The sequence below is a fragment of the Macrobrachium nipponense genome, chromosome 18, assembly GCF_015104395.2.
Source record: "Macrobrachium nipponense isolate FS-2020 chromosome 18, ASM1510439v2, whole genome shotgun sequence".
NCBI classification, from domain to species: Eukaryota; Metazoa; Arthropoda; class Malacostraca; order Decapoda; family Palaemonidae; genus Macrobrachium; species Macrobrachium nipponense.
In genome coordinates this window covers 22935175-22957256 of record NC_087211.1, presented here as the reverse complement: position 1 = coordinate 22957256, position 22082 = coordinate 22935175, and the positions used below count along the sequence as shown (strand labels likewise).

The 22082-nt window shown below is 41.7% G+C and overlaps 1 protein-coding gene across 5 annotated transcripts in view; it reads left to right on the top strand.

Moving 5' to 3' along the window:
• LOC135196921 (receptor-type tyrosine-protein phosphatase eta-like) overlaps window positions 1-22082 on the top strand; it is a 416919-nt gene that overhangs the window by 180848 nt on the left and 213989 nt on the right. For all 5 annotated transcript variants that reach the window (XM_064223752.1, XM_064223756.1, XM_064223753.1 and 2 more), the window contains exons 10-11: window positions 10914-10993; window positions 11608-11734. In XM_064223752.1, coding sequence (XP_064079822.1) covers window positions 10914-10993; window positions 11608-11734 — 207 coding nt within the window. The remainder of the gene's footprint in view (window positions 1-10913; window positions 10994-11607; window positions 11735-22082) is intronic.

Genomic DNA, 22082 nt, shown 5'->3' with positions numbered 1-22082 from the left:
TGCCCAACACTTTTTCTGCGGGCAAACTCAAACCAGACTGTGCTATGGAGCAGTTTGGTGAGAAGCTGCCTAGACTCCCAGATAGCCTCATTCAGGCAGAGTTTGATGCCAAGTCTAGGCTGGCCAGGTCTCTCAACACCATGGCCATGACTGAGGTGGCTACCATTTCTTATGGTTGCGAGCCACTGTTCAAGCTAATCACCAAGTCACTGACTCAAACGGTTGCAGTCTGACATGTTCGAGTTCGCCACAGCCAGAACAAACTGTCGGAAGCATGTCCTCCAAGAAGCAACTATTCGGCATGAACCGAATAAGTTGCTTTCATCAAACATCTGGGGAGCAGACCTCTTCCCAGATGCAATGGTAAAGGAGGTCCAGGCAGAGGCTACGAGGCTTAACCAAAGCCTTAAGGATCGTTGGGGTCTCACTGCAAAGAGACGCCAAGATCAAGCTGTCAGGGGTAAGGCTCAGAAGAGACCCAGACGTTTCCAGCCTTACCAAAAGAAACAGCAACGGTTTGCCCAGCCTGTTTCGACTGTTCCGTTGGTGCAGGCAGCCCAACCCTCTACCTCCAAGGCCCAATCACAGCCTATTTATGTGATTTCCCCCCAGCCTCAACCTTCCACCTCTTACGCTGTCTCCCCAGCCTTCAACCAAGTGTTCGAAGGCCAGGCCTTTCAGAAGTATGACCGCTCGGGTAAGGGGGGCAGAGGTAAGCGATCCTTTGTTCGTCAGAGAGGATCGGGAGGGTCCCTTAATAGAGGAAAACACTTCAGGGAGGCCGCGGAGGCTACCAACATCAATGAGGACTTCCAGGTAGGAGGGAGGCTGTTTCTCTTCCGCCACCGGTGGGGATTCAGCAAATGGGCACAAAGCATTGTGTCGAAAGGCCTGGGTTGGAGTTGGGTGGCGAATCCGCCCCCACCCAGACCTTTCCGCCAACTTCCATCCAAAGAATTGACGGAGTATGCGGAGGAACCTCCTTCAGAAAGGAGCAATAGCGAGAGTCAACAGATTAAAGTTTCAAGGGCGCTTGTTCAGCGTTCACAAAAAAGAAGAGTAATCTTAGACTTGTCCCGTTTAAACTTGGCCATTCGCTGCGACAAGTTCAAGATGCTCACGATCTCGCAGGTGCGGACCTTACTTCCCGTGGGGCCGTCACCACCTCTATCGATCTTTACAGACGCATACTATCATATCCCTATTGCAAGACACTTTCGCCCGTATCTGGGCTTCAAGATAGGAGATCAGGCATTCTCCTTCAAGGTAGTTCCCTTCGGTCTCAACGTAGCACCCAGGGTGTTCACGAAGTTGGCGGAAGTGGTCGTCCAACAACTAAGATCGACAAGGGATTATGGTAGTAGCGTATCTCGACGATTGGCTAATTTGGGCTCCAACAGTCGAGGAATGTCACAAAGCAACACTGAAAGCAATCCGGTTCCTGGAATATCTAGGCTTCAAGATAAACAGGACCAAATCAAGACTCACTCCGGAGTCAAACTTTCAGTGGCTGGGCATTCAATGGAATCTATCCTCCCATACTCTGTCGATTCCATCAGCCAAGAGGAAAGAAATAGCGAAGTCAGTAAAAGAAGCAATTTCTAAGACACAAACTTGCTTCAAGGAGAACCCAGGAAAGGATTCTGGGTTCACTCCAGTTTGCATCAGTGACAAAACATCTTGATGAAAGCCAAACTGAAAGACCTAACCAGAATCTGGCGCTCACGAGCAAATGTCAGGTCCAGGGACAAATTATCCTCAGTCCCTCAGATTCTACGGAATCGTCTACGCCCTTGGGCAAAAGTCAAGAACTTGTCAATATCAGTACCCCTTCAGTTTCCTCCTCCGGGGATTACCATCCACACAGACGCTTCGTTAAGCGGTTGGGGAGGATATTCTCAGTTCAAGAAGGTTCAAGGAACTTGGTCACCCCAGTTCCGTCAGCTTCACATAAACGTACTGGAAGCAATGGCGGTGTTCTTTGACTCTAAAAAGTTACGTCCGCCAAAGAACTCCCACATAAAGCTAGTCTTAGACAGCGTAGTGGTAGTCCATTGTATAAAACAGGGAGGCTCCAAATCACGTCATCTAAATCATGTCATGGTAGCCATCTTCTCCCTGGCGGACAAGTTCAGTTGGCACCTCTCCTCCACCATATAGCTGGAGTGAGAAACGTCATAGCAGATGCTCTATCCCGATCAGTTCCTCTGGAATCGGAATGGTCACTGGACAACAGTTCGTTCCAGTGGATTCTTCAGAGAGTTCCAGGTCTGCAAGTGGATCTCTTCGCATCCCAAGCGAACCACAAACTCCCATGTTATGTGGCCCCAACCTGGACCCTCTGGCCTATGCCACGGACGCCCTGGCCTAGACTGGAACAACTGGGAGAAGATTTATGTCTTCCCTCCAGTGAATCTTCTCCTGAAGGTGCTGAACAAACTCAGGACGTTCAAGGGTCAAGTGGCTCTAGTAGCCCCAGACTGGCCGAAGAGCAATTGGTATCCTCTAATTTTAGAACTGGGTCTTCGTCCTCTTCGAATTCCCAATCCCAGGCTCTCCCAGTCAGTGCAAACGAAGACTGTGTTCGCTTCCTCAGGAATTCTCAAATCCCTAACTTTATGGATTCATGAAGTTTGCAGCTAAAAGAGATGCGAATATTGATCCTCAAAATATTCTCTTCTTGGAATCTGATAAAAGAGATTCAACTTTGAGACAGTATGATGCTGCAGTCAAAAAAGTTAGCAACCTTCCTGAGAGAATCAGATATTAGAATCATGACAATCAATTCAGCTATATCCTTTTTCAGATCTTTATTTGAAAAAGGCTTAGCAGCTAGCACTATTACGACAAACAAGTCAGCCTTGAAAAAGATTTTTCAATTTGGCTTCAGCATAGACTTGACAGACTCCTACTTCTGTCTATTCCCAAGGCTTGTGCTAGACTTAGACCTTCTGTAAGGGCCTACGTCAGTATCAGGGTTCTTAAATGATGTCTAAAGCTGGCTTCAGAAACTGATAATGACACATGTTCATTTATAATGCTCTTAAGAAAAACTCTATTTTTATTAAGCTTGGCTTCAGGAGCTAGAATTTCAGAACTGTCGGCATTATCCAGGGATCCGGATCATGTTGAATTTCTTCCCACAGGGGAAGTGCTACTTTCTCCGGAACGTAGTTTTATAGCAAAGAATGAAGATCCTTTGATGAGGTGGGAACCATGGAAGGTTGTACCCCTTCCACAAGATATTTCTCTTTGCCCAGTATCGACCTTACGAGCCTTTCTGTCCAGGACCTCCTCATCCTCATCGGGTCCTCTCTTTAAGAGAGAAAAGGTGGTACTTTATCTATTAAATGGCATCTGGCAGCAGATCCTTGTACTTTATTAAGCAAGCCAATCCTGACTCCTTCCCTAAAGCACATGATGTCAGGGCAGTAGCCACCTCAATTAACTATTTCCAACATATGAATTTCGATGAGTTGAAAAAAATATACTGGTTGGAAATCGCCGACAGTGTTTAAGCGTCATTACTTAAAGTCCTTGGAAGCTCTGAAATTTTCAGCAGTTGCGGCGGGTAACATAGTTTCCCCCGACTCTGCTTTAATCTTTAGTAGAAGATCCAGTCCTCCTTTCTACCTATCTCACCCAACAGTTCGTCTATACCTGCCATGTTCATCTACGTTTACCTTGAGTCTTAGCTGCTCTTGTGATGGTATAGTGCCCCTCCCCTTATTTTTTGCTAGGGTCACTCACAATTGATTGTATATAATGATCTCTTTGATGTGATCCCCTTATTTTTATGCTAGGGGACACATCGTATGTACAATGGTTACGGGTTTTGTATATTAAGTCATATACATTCCCTTTTTTATGTTATTATTGAAGTTTGTTCTATTCAATTTATTGTTATAATTGCTTTAAGTTCTTTGTACATAATATCTATACACCAGATACTGATTTCAACATATATTCCATGTAAGCCCGTATATATGTTGAATTTAAGTTAAATTTAAGAAAATATTAGCATTAAGTTAAATGTTCAAGGTTTTAATTTAAGTAATATTTCTATTTTTGTATCATTGTGTATATGTATATCTATTAGCAATTATATTTTCTTTATTTTATGTTTTCTTTTATTTGAGACCCCTTTTTGTCTATTTGATTTTATTCTTTACAATCTTGTGCTCTTTCTCTGGTACGATTTCGCGCAGCGACACGAACTGAGCCCAGAAAAGGGATTTGACGTAAGGAAAAATCTATTTCTGGGCGATTGGTTCGTGTCGCCAGCGAAATCCCGCCCTGCCCATCCCATCGCTCAAGATTGTCTGCTAACTTCAGGATGGCACCAGAGGCGCAGCAGTCGGCAGCATGGGATGGCGTAGTAAGTAGTTGCTGCCCACTCTGTGGGTCGGCTCCCCTCTTGTGGGGATTTTGTAGTGGGAGATTTCTATTGGCAAGCGGGTTCGTGGTAGTGGTCTCACTCGCCATAGTGTTCATACCGACACCCTCTGGAGGGTGAGCGAGTCAGTTGTACTGACCTTTTCTTTATTTTATTTGTTCTCTGGTATGTGTTAGTACATTTACCTTAGAAATAATGGATTAAGGATATTTCGCTGGCGACACGAACCAATCGCCCAGAAATAGATTTTTCCTTACGTCAAAATCCCTTAAATATTATATATATATATATATCTATATATATATATATACTTATATAGATAATATATATATATATATATTATATATATAATTATATTAATATATATGTGTGTGTGTGTGTGTGTGTGTATATATATGAACTATACCGACACCTTTTAATAAAGGTGAACAAGCCAGAATATTCTGGCATGTCTAATTTAGCAGTTCTCTGGTATTATAGCAATATATATATATATATATATATATATATATATATATATATATATATATATATATATATATTAATCTGCTTTATTTGATTATTCTCGTTATTCTTGTTTTTCTGGGCTCAGCCTGTGTCGCTCCGTGAAATAGGTTCCTTTAGCACTATTTCTAAGGTAAAGTCAAAATCCCTTTATTAACCATGTTCGCCTTTCTTCTTATCCTTTTCATAATTGCTTTACATAATTAACTCTGACCTAGCTATTCAAAGTCAGAAAGCAATCATAAAAAAAATCAAACGAATATAATTGTCTTATTTTTTTACCGAATTCCTTGCATATCATCCTGTTTCATCTGGACACGTTGGAAAGCTGTGGGAGTCAAAACTGACGAATACATTAAGAAAGGCTTACTTTCATTAAAGCTTTCTTAGGTTGATCTTTCTGTAGCTATTCATTTCTTCTAAATAGAAATTAATTCAAATTACTTTCACATGTATGGCTAGACCTACTACCATAAGCATATTATAAGTAGCTGAAAGGATAAGAAATATGAAAGGTGACATTCTCGTTTAAGTGTATTTCATGTTTTTTTTTTTTTTTTTTTAAGAAAAACCTACTGCTTTAATCAAGGGTTGCTCTTTGACGGCTACAGGGTGTAACGAGTGTAGGCTATGCACATATTTTGTGGAATGAAAGATAAAGTTTCTTTGAACAGAAAGTATTTTATAAACATGCATTTTAAGGCGTCGTTGTTGGTGCGGGGAATTTTAAAATAACCGTTATCATTAGTGATGCTTTCACACGATGGAGTTCGTATCGAGAAGTTGGTTCGAGTCGCCTGAGATGTAGAAGAGAGGGGAGGTGGCGTATAGGAGTGATGGAAGGATTAGGCCGATGTTAATAAAGTATCTCCCAATAGAATGTATTCTTTAGGTTTTGAAGAAAAAAGGCATGCATCATTGAAACCGTTTCCCTCCCTATCCGTGGTATTCACTGGGCACCGAAAAAAAAAAAAAAAAGAGTAAGCCTAACTGAATCTCTCATCCATCAAAGATAAGTTTGCTTATTCATTAGACTTATTCATCAGACAACTATCAAAGATTTCAAGTGTAGATTTAAAAATCTCTTCCTCTCCATCTAAAGTATTCATCAGACACCAGTCATAAGAGCAGAGCTAGTTATGATTCCTGGTTCAGCAATGTCGTGACGAGGCACTAGAATTCAAAGTTCACAAATGAATGTTGCTCAGCAACATTTACACTACTGTATTGTCTTGCTCTCTTGTGGTGATTCGAGGTGTTCCACATCTAGGCCCATGTTCTAAATTTTGCTGTTCTTTAAACAATTTGATTCATCTATGTATGATTCTCTCCGGTTTATTAAGCTTTCTTGATATCTCTCCAACAGGAACTTGCATTCAGTGCAATAATTCTCTCGCTCAAATTAGGGATGTTTCTTAGACCAATAAATGACACATTGACATTATATTCCCGTGCACATAACATCAAAAGCAATAGAGTGGGGTCGCCTGGTTCATACTGCTAAGATATCATTTTTTTTCTTTTTGTTTTTAAATTTGATAGCATTTTGTGAGATTCCAATGTGTTCTGTAAAATTTAACAAATGGAATAGTTCAACTACCTTCAACTTGATATTGAAATGATAATTTAAGGACTTTGTTTATGAAATACTACTAGTGATAGGTGTCTCATATGTATTTGGTAATATATATCTATGGTTGTGATATGACGTTTTTTATCACTTCGTTTCATTCACGCCAATTTTGCTATATGGAAAATAGTTTTACACAATAACATAACATAATGTTCTAAATATATCAGTGACTGTTTTTTAATGTCATTACACATGATTTCTTCCATCTTTGAAAAGAAAAATAGATAAATAAGGCATGAACCGTGCGTCAGGCAGGTGAACTAAAAATTATGACACTCTGCCACCAGTTTTTTGGCTGACAGTACCTAATGCAAAAACTATGCGCATCATCTATCTGGCAATACCAATCCGTATGGAAAATGGGTTAGATATATCCATACTTAGAGTCCAATTGAGGTTTCTATAGAAACACTTCTGAATTTTCTTATGTTACCTCTTTGAAGACAAACATCTTGCAGTTACAACAATTATGGCTTACAAGGCTGCATTAAAGGAACCGTTGCTCTATGGATTCAGGATTGATTCCAGCATAGAAATTGTCACTTCACTTCTGCGGTCCTTTTTGCTACGAAGACCTGCTCCTGTAAGACTTCCAATTACTTGGTCCCTGAATAAGGTACTTAAACTTTTATATACTCCTCAGTTCAATGGACCTAACACGACCACAACTCGCATGCTTCAAAAAGCAACCTTCCTGGTAGCATTAGTATCAGGAGCCCGTATTAGTGAATTGGGCTCTCTTAGACGGGGACAGTATATCACACAAACTGCTGTTAATCATTCATTGTTGTCTCCAGGTCCATCATTCCTGGCCAAGAATGAGACTCCTTTGAAGAGGAAATATATTCTTATAAGAAAACGCAATTTAGCAGACAGAACATTATGCCCAGTTCAAGCACTAAATGTCTACCTAGAGGTCACAGCAAACATCTCATAAGGTCTGATTTTTCTACATCCTAGCACAAACAAACCACTCTCTCTACAAGGGTTAAGAATAATTTTAGTGTCCCCCATTAAAAAGGCTAACCCACTTCCTTTCCTAGATCACATGATATTAGGGAAGTAAGTACGTACATCTTTGCCCTTTTTTAGAAATTTATCTTTCAAAGAGGTCTCTGAATGTACTGGGTGGTCATCAGAGTCAGTATTCTTAAAACACTACTGCCATGAGCTGGAACAAATTTGAATGCACTGTGTATCAGTAGGTGGTATGGTTAGTCCTGACCCCATAGGTGTTACAGCGGAAAACCAGGGGTCTCCCTAATGGGTGGATATGTTGACTATCGCTGGAGAAGATACATCAAGATCACAACCATACCCAGCATGCTTAGGTAAGTCACCATAGAACTTTACCGTAACAGTGTATCCTATTGATGAATTTAGTTCCCCTTTTTTTTATTTTTTTTTATTTTTACTGAAACTAGTGGCTTGAACTCGGACCGGAGGATGATATAGTTTTAATTTTGAGATACTTGGGATGTAAATTTTGGGAGCTTAAGTTTTATGTCACCTGTCAATTTCTTTGTAATGCTCCTTTGAGGACGAAACAGCCACTACGCTATCAAAAAACAGGTTTTGATGTATAAAAATCTATTTTTGGTAGTCGCTGTTGAGTCCTCAAAACCCTCCCACTTCCCAGATGAAAAGCCATGGGATATGGGTAAAGGTTCATCCTTCGTTGACCATCAGATTAATGGTTCTTGGTCATTTAATAGGCCCAATCATAAACCAAGGTGGGCGATACACACTGTGAAATTGTCACTTCTACAGTTTTAACGTAGGAAAACTAGGTACAACTTCACTGAAGACAAGCCAAAATGCCTTCTTGTTTTTGAGTCCATTATACTCTATCACATGTCATGATGTTTATCGTTATGGCATCATACCCGGCTACAAGACCAGGCTACAAGATATTTCTTTGATGCTAGTCTAGTCTCCATGGGGCGCTGGCACACACCAAGGGGGGTAAATCCTTTGAGGACTCAACAGTAACTACCAGAAATAGGTTTTTCCTATGTGGAAACCTGTTTTCGCTTATTTGTAAGCTAGAGTATTTAATAAAAAAAGCTAGCCTAGCAAATATAAGTTAAAATAACAAATTTAAGCTAGATTGGGTAGTACTGCTGTATATTTTAAGTTAGCATTGACTTGCTATTACTCAGTATGGTAAATCCATGGGATATTAAAACTTGCACAATAAATCAACATTAAACTACTACCCATGTATACTTTATTGGGTGCTACAATACTTCAAATCATCGTTAGCTATTAGTATTGTTGCAAAGATTGCATTTATTATGGCTTCTATTTTTACACTGGTAAACTAATACCATATATAATTGAAACTACTAAATATTAGTTGAATGAAAAGAAATAACTAGTACTGGAAAGTTGAAAAAGGAGCCATAAGAGATTTGCTTAACCAGAGTCCATGATATAATGCATTCACAGCATTACATTATACATAGCAGTGAATTGCAGATACACATGATTGATAGATCAAATTATGACAAAGAAATCACAATATCAAATCTAAATAGGACTGAGGAATTCCTGTATATTACGATCTCTGAATAACACTTCTTAGATAGAAATTTAGCAAGGGAGATAAGAGGAAAATAAGTTTGGGTACAGAGGAATTAATGAGGATAGGCACCAAGGGGAGAAGGAAATGCTAGTCTGTTGTAACATTATTTCTTCTATCATAAGCTGAAATTGTATACTATGAGTAGCAAGGCAACAAATTAGAGAATTATTAATAAAACTTCTAATTTATTTATATTAATTCAGAGAGGGAGCTAATGCTAAAGGGAAGTGAGAAACATATAATTGGTTAGCCTAATACATAATGGCTCTGCATCTGGCGAATTCCCGTCATAACAGGTTTCATTATGTATTATGGAAAGAGGGGAAATTATTGGAATGCACTATTTTGAAAGAAGCTTAAGACTACAGTTTGTACTTGACTTTCCAAGGCAGATAGTTGTGGCATCTTGGTGATAAGACAATAGCAGAAAAGAAAAAAAGGGTTTTGAAGTCATCAAATGTATATCTTTACAAGTACTACAGGGGGAAAAGGATTACACCAGGTAATTTCTGGTAGGCACATGGAAAAAGGGCCTATCTTCCTTGAGTGTGTGTATACTCCATCATAGTGTTAAGGGCACTATATTCTGATCTAGACCAACAATGAGAGAATTTTGGTATCGGTTGGTCTGTGTTATAGAGCCTCTGGTGCTATGATAAAGGTAACTCCTTTGAGGACAACCTGAGGCAGTGCTATCAAAAACATGATTTTAGTGATTTGCTAGTGGTGGTAGTATTCTACTTTATGAAAATGTTTTTATCCTCGGCAACTGTTCATGTTATTGTTCCAAAATAATCCTTAGAGAATGCCAAGCCCACATTACAACAGTGAGCAAAATATTTTGCTCATAGTCCCAGACCCTAAACACATTCCCAAAATAAAGATCCTCTGTCTAGCTAGAAGGAAACCTTAAACAGTTAGGTATCTTCAGCATATATAAAAAATATCAGTTGTTCCTGGTCTGGAAAGAGGAAGAGGAAACTAGATACAACTTCTTACCCATGTCAATGAACTCTTCTACCAGGAAGGTACATTGAGGAAATCCCTTCCTGTCAAAGAATACATCTTGGCAACATAAGAATTATCATCAGTTGCTTTCAAGGTAGGTGGGTTTTACCCCTTTGCCCCATCTTGGCAGTGTACAGAGACTTCTTACAAGTAATCTATTGATAGTTCCAGATCTGGGTAAGCTCATCCTTTCATAAGAATTGCTTCTTATGACTTTAAGTTTGGGTTACCTAAATTGCTCCTTAACTGCCTTCAGTGATGACACTATAGTACATGGTAACTTATTTTTTAAGCTTTTAAGGGAATTAAAAAGCATTATGGGGCAATTTCTGTTTCACAGTGACTTTAGGATTGTTGATAGCACCATCGCTTTTAATCTGGGAACTTGCTAACCTCATGCCAAAATGGGACTGAGATCTAAACCAGTTCACAAAACACTACCTCAGGTAATCTCTGCAAATAGCTGTTTGGTAGTTTGTGCCCAGAAATCAAGTCAGTCACCTATTGTTTTTTTAGGTGTATATGACTTTAGCTAGTGGTTTACATATTTTTTGGTCTTTGATACTGACTTCTTTTTAAGTTAACTACCTGATTAATATGGTATCCTTGAGTGCTCTTTTCACTAACTTGGCTTATGCTTTTTTGCAAAAAATGAAAGTAAACAAAACCTGTTTTAAGATTCATGATAGTTTTGAGGGAGTTATATATTATTATGTAATAATTTTATAATGGGACTAATGAATAATATTCATTAAATTTTCAAAAATTCCTTTTATTCTCAACAGTATAGAGGTTAGAGCAATGAATTCGTTTACAAGTGAATATGGTCCACCAGCAGTAAAGAGCCACACCACAGGCATTGGCTGTAAGTTTTCAACCTTTTATTTTTCTGAATGAAGGTAAAAGTTGAAGTACAGAAGGAGGTTAGGGATTTTAAATTGTTCCATAGGCTACTAATATTACAATGACCAGCATCTAGGAATTCATTCTCTGTACTGCATCACAGCACACTAGAGACATCACTTAAATATATCAGTGCCCACTGGATTAAAACATTAAGTACTTAGACTTGAGAGGTGGATAGGAGCTTAATAGTTGTTTTATAAATATTGTGAACTGCTAATTACCTAGGATCTGAGTTATTAGTTTTAATGGGGTTTTAAGTTATTAATATAATGATCTCATTTTTTTAAATTGACCAATTTTGTTTTATTGCTGTCGATATACATATATTGTGATTCTTATAATGATTGGCCACACTAAATTATAGAAAATATAATGCTTTTTTGTAACTGAAATTTCTTGGATACTATTTTTACAGTTTTCATATACATGTAAAGAAATCACTCTCAATTTATGTATGTAGATGTATAGTAAAGTATTGTGTGCGTGTATGAATTTTATATGGCACTGCATAACTACGTTTATTAATATAATTCATATTCATATTGCAACTGGCATAAATTTTTGCCCCTACAGGGCCAGTCATAAAAAGGAATCCTGTTGAGTATTGGAGCCGAACAGAACTTCACAACTATGCCTTATACAAGGTTTTCCCAATCAAGGTTTGGAGGAATGCAATTGATGACAGTCATGGACCTATTACGTAAGTGAAAATGGTTTTCATGAATTAGTTTGGTTTTTATTTCATCTCATTCAGTAATAGATTAGTGTTTACTTTGGTACTAGTACTTATCAGCCCTTTTGTACTGTTGGCCAACAAAGAATTGATGTAGTTTCTTAATTCATTGTTCGTTATGGAAATATTGCCATATGCAGGTGCCAGGTTATTTACTTAACAATAAATAATATTTCCTTTCATAGGTGCTATACTTGAAATAAATTACATTTGAATTGAGTAGACTTATTCAATGCATTCAAGATAATTATTTTGCAAAGTAAGGAAAATATATTCCGATAGGTCCACAAATTCTAATTTTATTCTCAGTTCTAGCTTTGTGACAGCATAAGCAATTTTGAGTTGGCTTTGCTGCCGCTCGAGTCTTAACCCAACGTATCGTACTGCACTGAGGTGTTGTCATTTCGTCTCCTACAGCCGATAAATAATACATTAAGGTGTTAATATTCTTTAATAATCATGTTTAATTACACTAATTTTGTCCTTTGACCAATACAATAATTTACATGACACATTTAGTGGGCCTAAATTGGACTTCTGATTTTCCCACATGATTAGCCTAGGTCTATTTTCAGCAGTATACTCTCTCAGAATTGTAATGTGAAAGAATATTTAAATCAACAATATCTATATAAATCTGCTTAATTTGATTATTCTCGTTATTATTGTTTTATTGGCCATGTTCTGCTTTTTTCTTATCCTTTTGATAATTGCTGAACATAATTTACTCAGACCTAGCTATTCAAAGTCAAAAAGCAATCATAAAAAAATCAAGCAAATATAATTCAGTCTTTTATTTTTTATCGAAATCCTTGCATATTATCCTGTTTCATCCGGACACGTTTGAAAGCTGTGGGAGTCAAAACTGACGAATACATTAGGAGAGGCTTACTTTCATTAAAGGTTTCCTTGGTTGACCTTTCTGTAGCTATTCATTTCTTCTAAATAGAAATTAATAAAAATTAGTTTCACATGTATGGCTAGACCTACTACCCTAAGCATATTATAAGTAGCTGAAAAGATAAGAAATATGAAAGGTGATGTTCTCGTTTAAGTTTTTTTTTTTTTTTTCCAATCATACAGGGTGTAACATTAGTGTATGCAAATATTTTGAGGAATGAAAGATAAAGTATCTTTGAACAGAAAAAATTTTATAAACGCATTTTAAGGCTTCCATTGTCGGTGAGGGGAATTTTAAAATAACCGTCATCATTAGTGATGCTTTCATGCGATGGAGTTTGTAGCAAGAAGTCGGATCAAGATTCGAGTCGCCTAAGATGTGGAGGTGCCGTATAGGAGTGATGGAGGGATTAGGCCGATGTTAATAAAATATCTCCCAATGAAATGTATTCTTTAGGTTTTGAAGAGAAAAAAGTGCATACATTATTGAACCTGTTTCCCTCCCTATCCTTGATATTCACTGAACACCGATAAAAAACAAAACAAAAAAGGGATTTTGACGAAGGAAAAATCTATTTCTGGGGGAAGACCTGTGTCGCCCGGTGAAAAGGATCCTGCTGCTCACTTTTCTAGTATAAATAGCTTCTAAATATACCAGAGAAAAAAAGTTAGCATGGTATGCTGAGGTTACTACCCTCGCGCGAGCACCCTAAGGACGTCGGGTATAAAGTACAAGGCGAGTGGAAGCCACTATTCACAGGTGTTCTACCAATTAAAGGTTTCCTTTCCAAAATCCCTCTCATGGGGAGAGCCGTCGCAGCGGCTACTCCCTCCCCCCTCGCTACTGCTACTACTACCCTACCCGAGCGCCATCTGCAATCCTGGATTTTAGACACCCTGGCTTGGATTGGTGTAAGGGTGGGGAACTTAATTAGAAGGGCTGGGTTCACCGGGCGACACAGGTCTCCCCCCAGAAATAGATTTTTCCTTCGTCAAAATCCCTTTTCTGGGTTTAACCTGTGTTCGCTGGTGAAAAGTTACTAGAGAATGCCTATCCAAGCCTACTAGATGCTAAGTATTCTTATAAGGAAGGAGTTAATGAAACCTAAGGTTCATTTCAACTTGAATTTACTCACTTAATATTACACTAGGTCCATTTAAATTTAAACTTACTTACTTACTACTTAGACTAAGACTTAAACTAAGACTTATAACTAGTAATAACATGAAGATATCATACAATTGACAGGATATTCAAGGCAATATCACATTCACAGGATATGTACAGCCCAGTCCATAAAACAATCAGGGACCAAATATTCTATGTACCAGCTTCGGTGGCAGGATGACGCCCAGGCCCTCCCAACCCAGAGGAGAGAGGTATAGTGGGGAGTACGAGCGAGGCAGGAAGGAAGGAGAGAGTATCAGGAAGGAGAAAGGGGTAAGGAGAAGAATGATAGGATTCATTATTCGGGGGAGATTATGCTCCCTGCAGCAATTGTTGGGAATTTAAGGGCTTCTAAATTTTTCAAATAGTGGCGCTTAAAAACTACTGGGGATTTCCAACTCGTATATCTCTTCAGGTCCTCAAAATTCATATTTTGAAAATAATTAATGGTGGTAGCCACCGCCCGGATATCATGGACATGTGGGATTGAATCCTGGTTGGCTTATTTAATAAAGTAGAGTATTTGTTGTCTAATACCTTTAAGAGAAATTGTGCCACCTTTTTCTCTAATGAAAAGAGGACCTGACGATGTTGCGGAGGTTCTGGGTAAGAAGGATCTAAGGGTAGTGACAGGGCACAATGATGTGTCCTGTGTCAAAGGGATGACTTTCCATGGACACATCTATTTTGTGGGTCCTCATTCTTAGCCAGGAAGCTCCGGTCTGGGGATAGTAGTACTTTCCCTGACGGGAGGAATTCTATGTGGTCTGGATTTCGTGAGAGAGCTGAGAGTTCAGATATTCTGGCACCTGAGGCCATAGCCATTAGGAATAAAGTTTTTCTTAGGATGGTTATATACGAGCATGATTCATTATTAGTGTCTGAAGCCAATTTAAGTACATCATTCAAGAACCAAGTGACCTTATGTGGGCGGTCAGTTGGTCTTAGGCGTGCACATGCTCTCGGAATGTAGGAGAAGTATGCATCTGACAAGTTAATACTGAAGCCGACCTGAAAAATTTCTTCAAAGCTGACTTGATTGTTGTAATAGTACTGGCGGCTAGGCCTTTCTCAAATAGAGTTCTAAAGAACGAAATTGCCAGATTCGTGGTCATTTTGTGGGCCCCTGATTCCTTAGGAATTTGGCCAATTTTTTAACAGCCGAATCATATTGCCTGAGAGTTGAATCTCTTTTATCTGATTCTATAAATACAATGTTACATGGATCAATACTCGCGTTCTTTTGGGCTGCAAACTTCATGAAGTCCATAAAGTTAGGGCTTTCAGAATTCTTGAAGAAGCTGACACAGTTTGAGTTTGTACTGTCTGTGTCAGTTCCGGGCGAGGGATCCGTTTGGGTCGGAGCTTCAATTCAATTGCTTTTCGGCCAATTGGGTGCCACTAATGCTACTTGTCCTGTGAAAGATCGTAGCTTGTGCAAGACCTTCCTCAGAAGATTCACCGGAGGGAATAGATAAATCTTCTGCCAGTTGTTCCAATCTATGGCCATCGCATCTGTGGCATAGGCTAGAGGGTCCAGGTTGGGAGCCACATAGCATGGCAGCTTGTGGTTGGATTCTGTGGCGAATAAGTCTACTTGAAGGTCCAGGATTTGGTTGTAAATCCACTGGAATGAGTTCTTGTCCAGGGACCACTCTGATTCTAGTGGAGTAGTCCTGGAGAGTGCGTCCGCTATCATGTTCTTGACTCCTGCCAGATGGGTTGCTGACAGGTGCCAATGATTTTCCGCTGCTAATGAAAATATTGCAATCAGTACGTGATTCAGTTTGCTTGACCTGGAACCTCCTCTGTTTATGCAGTGTACCACCACTAGGCTGTCCGAGACTATCCTCACATGGCTGTTCCTGGCCGGAGTTAGTCGCTTTAAGGTTAGGAAAACTGCCATGGATTCTAGCACATTGATATGGAACTGGCGGAATGTATCCGACCATATCCCTTGAACCTTCTTGTACTGAGAGTATCCCCCCAGCCACTCAGTGACGTGTCTGTATGAATTGTCAAAGACGGTGGAGGGAATTGCAGTGGTACTGCGTTGGACAAGTTCCTGTGCTTCGTCCATGGGCGCAGCCTCTTTGCTAGAATGGGTTGAATCACTGAAACTTTGTCTCTGAGATTGATGTTGGGTCTCTTTCTCCAGACTCGATTGATATCCTTCAATCTGGCTCTTAGTAGGACGTCTGTTATTGATGCAAATTGTAGCGAACCGAGGATTCTCTCTTGGGTACGACGAGAGGCCTTTTTGTTCCTGAGGAACTGTTTTGTAGCCACAGCTATCTGCTTGGCCTTTCTGGGTGGAAGGGATAGCTTGTGTTTTATTAGGTCCCATTGGATTCCCAACCATTGAAAGTGGGAAGCCGGTTCCAGCCGTGATTTCTCCTTGTTTATCTGGAATCCCAGAAACTCCAAGAGTTCTAATACTTTGGCTGTCGACCTGCGGCATTCCTCGACGCTGGCTGCCCAAATGAGCCAGTCATCCAGGTAGGCTACAAACATTATCCCCTTGGTTCTTAGTTCTTGGATTATCATCTCTCCTAGCTTGGTGAATATCCTGGGCGCAATGTTGAGCCCGAACGGCATGACTGAATGAATAAGCCTTGTTCCCTAGCCTGAAGCCTAGGTACGGAGAGAAGTTCCTTGCTATCGGAACATGATAGTAAGCGTCTGTAAGATCTATAGAGGTGGTGACGGCCCCACGGGGAAGTAAGATCCGCACCTGCAAGGCTGTCAGCATACAGAACTTATTGCAAAGTATTGCAAAGAATGTATGAATTGAGCCTTGACAAGTCCAGAATCACTCTTCTTTTGTTTGAGTCCTTCTTTGGAACAGTAAACAGACGTCCTTGAAATTTTAGTCTCCTTACTTTCTTATGGCCGCCTTTTGTAGGAGATCTTTGGTATATTCTATCAGGCCCGCTGTTGGGATCTGGAAGAAGTTTATAGGTGGTGGGGGCCCTTTCTTCCATTTCCATCCCAGGCCCTTGGAGATTATACTGTGTGCCCATGGACTGAAGGTCCAATGGTCTCGAAAGAGATATAATCTCCCTCCTACCTGCGGTTTCTCACTGGTTGGCTGCAGGTTTGTACCCTCTGCCTCCTCGGAAACCTCTACCCCTTGAGCCACTTCGTAGCCGGGAGCTGCCTCTGGCTCTACTGCTACCCGCATGCCTATTGTAGCTACAAAATGATTCCCTAGCTCCATAGGCGGGGTTAAAGGCAGGGGAGGTTATGATGGCTGTGGAGGTTGAGGGTTGCTGGGCCGGCGGAGTCTGTAGCAGAACAGTAGCAGAACAAACTGCTGCTGTGGCTGAGCTTTCGATGTTGAGGGCTTCCCAACTTGTGATATTGGGACCGCCTGAACAATTGTCTGTGGTCGAAAGGGCTTATAGGGATTTTACCTCCTTGGCCTCTTCTTAGCTTGATGGCCAGGTGCTTCAAACTTCCGTTTGAAAGGAAATCCCCACTGGACCCGGAGGCTCTGGTTGGCTCTAGAGGCTTCCCGCAAGACATTATCTACCTCTACCTGAGGGAACAGGTTCTCTCCCCAGATTGACGCCTTTATCAATCTGTTAGGTTCATGTCTGATGGAAGCCTCCGCCAGGACGTATTTCCTGCAAGTTCGCCTTGCTATTCCAAATTCGTATAGGTCTGACTGGAAAGTCTGTAATAGACTTCGTCAGAACCTGGAATACTTGCTCGTCCCAGTACGTCATGGCTACCAACTCCGCCGAGGTGACGGAGTTGATAAACCTTGCTAGTCTCGACCTTGCCTCAAACTCTGTTTTGATCAGGTTCTCCGGAAGTTTAGGCAGCTTCTCGGAGAATAAGGTGGAGGCACAGTCTGCGTCCGGTTTACCTGCCGTAAACGTGGCCGGGGCTTTGTTCCAAAATTCCCTACTCGCAGGAAAGAGAAAGGAGGTAGCCTCTGTCTCTTTTAAAGCCGGGAGAGGTTTAACCTCCGCTATGGCTTGCAGAGTTAACTCCACCACCTTGTCGGTGCAGGGCGACGGGACTCGATCCAGGGTCACAAACATGGTGTCTGTGCCCTTGTGAGGCGTTAACCTGGTGTTAACGCACTCCCATTCGGACATGGTGCGTGCCCAGACAGCTTGGGCTTGGTCCCTCGGGAAGATCACCGTCTCCTTTGGGACCTTGTCTACTCTCACTAGCACGTGCTCCGCTAGTCTGACAAACCCGGGTAAGGGGAACTGGAGACCATTCGGGAAAAGCTCAAAGTCTTCCAGTGGCTGGGTCCCGCACCCTTCGATGGTTAGCTTCCCATCTACATATGGGGCATGCATAGCAAGCCGCCACGGATTGTTTTTATGGATGGGGGGAAGTTTGGAAGCATCCAGCACCGCCATCGGCCGTCTGTCGGGGAGGAAAGGGGAATTAACCTTCCCGACATAGGAAACCAGTTTGTAAACAGTTTTGTTACACGGTTTATCACAAATTTTCATCATGAAAAAGGGGGGGATTAAGATACTTACCTTCTCGTTCATGAGAAGCATCACCATCTCATAACAGACGGTGCATGCCTCCGGGTGCCAGACCATGTAAGGAGGCTGCCCCTCCTCGCCTTCGAAGGGCACCGAGCAGTTGGCGTGGGAGCGGCACACCTTGTGCCCAACGGTCTCGCCGAGGGAGGTGGAGCACCCCATCAACTGGCAGGGCACCTTCTGTAATCGTAATTATTAATGAGTATCAGCCTCAAGGAGGGCCGGAGCTACTCCGGCGAGGGTATGCAACTTAAACTAGATAATGTTCAAGTCTTACTCATTAACATATTCAATTCACTGACTAACTTTAATTAATATCTAACTGCCTGCTCTCGATCCCGCTCCTGGGTTCAATGTAGGTCTAATACTTGAGATCCGATATCCGCCGGACTAGGAGGAGGACAGACCTCAACTCTGTATGGCTGGCCGGACCGGAAGGCTACGTATTAACGTAGGCGCCTACATGATCTCCAAAGATTGAGAACTGAGATATGGCAGGTTTGGTGCAACACTCCGGTGGCGGATGTGAGGGTGAGTCACTCTCTGTCGGCACCGCAAGGGCCTGGAGCTGTTCGCTGTACGGTCCTTCAAGGCTTAGCTCACTTGAAGTCTCACATCTCCTTGTCCTAGCCACTGGCTGTGGAACGGACCGAGGTGGTGGATCAGGGGAAGATACTAATTCCATATCTGACGTTGCCTACCTTTACTGAGGGGGTGGGAGCAATGATCCTGCCCCAATTCCACGGTTAGAGGGGCCGGAGAAAGAGACAACATAGCGGCGGAGCAACATATGTACTACCTGAAGCTATGTCCGTCATCCGGCAGGGCTGGGGGACTATAAGCTCGGAACTCTAGTACCCATCATCCCCCCCCACACTCGTCCCCCTCCTTCCACTTATGCGAAACTCAAGCGGCCGTTCCTCACTAAGAGTACAAGTATTACGAGTTACAACGGTTCGGCTGGGCGGAGCCTAGTAGCGGGTAGGGGGGGGTGGGGGAGAGGGGGTTGATATGGGAGGGGTGATCGGTCGTGATCGCCAGGCCACCTGCCCAATCAGAGGTGGCCACCTATCAGCGGTTGTGTGGGCTACCACTGTAGGGGTGGTAGTGTGACTGGGCCTATGGCCCGCCATGGTTGGTAAAGCAACCGGTTGGGGTGGCCCTCGATCGAGAGGCGTAGCCTACTACTAAATTTTAAACCGAAGGAGCCTAGGCCAAGATGAATGTTAACCAGACCTTTTACGGTACAGTAATACAGTAGACCCTTGACTCACGAACACAATCCGTTCCTAGACCTTGGTCGTGTTCCAAATTGTTCGTGACTCGGAGCTAATTTCCCCATAAGGTTTAATGGAATAATATTAATTGGTTCTCGACCCTACGAACCAATATATATTATGTATATTTTGCTTATTTTACACAGATAATGTAAAAGTCAGTGTAAAAAACCTTAATATATCTAATAATATAATTTAAAATGGTAACTAACACTATAAAAAACGTTTGTAAAGTGAACACTTACTATGACTGGCGAGACTTCTGGCTTGACGGACAAGAGAAGAGGAGGGTGGTGGGTGGGGAGGAGGTTATTGTGCGGAAGGAGACCCTCCCCCATCCAGGTCGGGGAGATCTCGTTCCGGAGATTCAACTCTTCTAGGTTTTTTTGGTGAACGTTTAATCACAAACTTATCCAATGTCTGTTGCCTTTTCCTTCCTTGCATAACTTTTCTGAAATGGCTCATTAAATTTTCATTGAGCTATTCACGATCCTGTTCGTAACAATTTGTCCGGATGATACAATTCAAGGAAGCACTGGACATCATTCCATTTTCCAATGCGGCTTTTATCACATCACTGCTGACATCTGTAACTTCCTCCCAGCCTCCTCTTCGTCAGTTGATTGCTCCCGAGCAAGTTGCTCCTGCTGCTCTTTGTGGAGTTGAACAAGTTCGTCCGCAGTCAAATCTTCTGAATGTTCAGCGACCAATTCTTCAACATCTTCGTCGTTGACTTGTAGACCCATACTGTTGCCCATGGACACAATTTCTTGCACAATCTCTGCATCGAAGCCCTCAAAGTCACGGACAGTTACGCACTGGGGCCAAAGTTTCCGCCACGCAGAATTTAATGTGCGGTACGTAACTTCAGTCCGTGCGTTATCAATGAGGGTTATGCAGTGAAACATTAAAGTGCTTCTTCCAAAATTCTTTTAAGGTTAATTTTGTCTCTTCAGTTACACGGAAGCATCTGGAGAAGAGCGCCTTCGTATATAATTTCTTAAAATTGCTAATGACTTGTTGGTCCATGGGCTGGAGAACAGAGGTCGTGTTGGGTGGAAGGAACTTGAACTGAATGAAGTCATGTTCACTGCAGTCAGCCAAGTACGAAGGTGTGCCGGGGCATTATCCATGATCAGAAGGCACCGCAGGGGTAGCTTGTTCTCTGTTAGGTACTGACTCACGGTCGGCGCAAACACTTCATCAATCCACTCCATAAACAAGTTCCGTGTCACCCATGCTTTTGTATTGGCCCTCCACATTACAGGCAGTCTGGCCTTATTTACGTTGTGCTGCTTAAAGGCACGCGGGTTATTTGAATGGTAGACAAGTAGCGGCTTTAGTTTCAAGTCGCCACTTGCGTTTGAGCATAACAAAAGCGTAAGCCTATCCTTCATTGGCTTGTGGCCTGGGAGCGCCTTCTCTTCTTGGGTGATAAATGTCCTGTTGGGCATCTTCTTCCAGAAGAGGCCCGTTTCATCACAATTGAAAATCTGTTGAGCGACGTATCCTTCGGCCTCCACGAACTCGGCAAAACTCAGTCACGAATGCCTCAGCAGCAGCCTTGTCTGCGCTAGCAGCCTCACCATGCCTAATTACAGAGTGAATTCCAGTTCTTTTCTTGAAGTTATCAAACCACCCTTTACTAGCCTTAAAATCATCTGGCGTGGCACTAGTAGAAGGAGTTTCCTTCAGCAAACTCTGATACACTTGCCGAGCTTTCTCGCAGATGATCGGCTCGTTTACACTATCACCTGCCATCTGTTTCTCATGTACCCACATTCAAAATTATTTTTTCTGCCTCTTCGAGGGTTTGCGATCTCATCTTGGTTAGTACTGTCACTCCCTTCGCAACATTTGCTTCTTTAATGGCATCCTTGTTTTTCAAAATTGTCGAAATTGTCGACTTGGCCATCTTGTACTCACTTGCGATATCGGTCACGCGAACACCACGTTCAAACTTTTCTATAATTTCTTTCTTTATTTCAATGGTTATCTCCCTCTGCACCCTCTTCTCACCATCACTCTTCACTTTCTTACTTTCACCACCACTCTTCACTTTCTTAGGGCCCATTATGAAGAAAATCACAAGTTTTAGCGCAAAAAATGCTAAGCGAATTGACGAACGTCTTGTACACAATGAGATGAGACAAAGAGCGATGCGTGGGTGACGCCGTGCGTGGGCGGCTGGAGGATGGCTGTTCCCATGGCAACTCAAACGCTCTCACGTGTGCTGGGCGATTTCGCGCATTTTTCAAATGTTTGTGTCTAAAAATTAGTTTGTGAAACAAAGTGAATTGTTATTTTCCAGAAATTTCCAGCATTTTTCAAATGTTCATGTCTCAAAATTATTCATGACCCAAACAGAATTTTTATTTTCCGCATTTTTTTTTGTTCGTATCTCAAAGTTAGTTCGTAGGTCAAGGGTGAAATTTTACCTATAATTTTGGTCG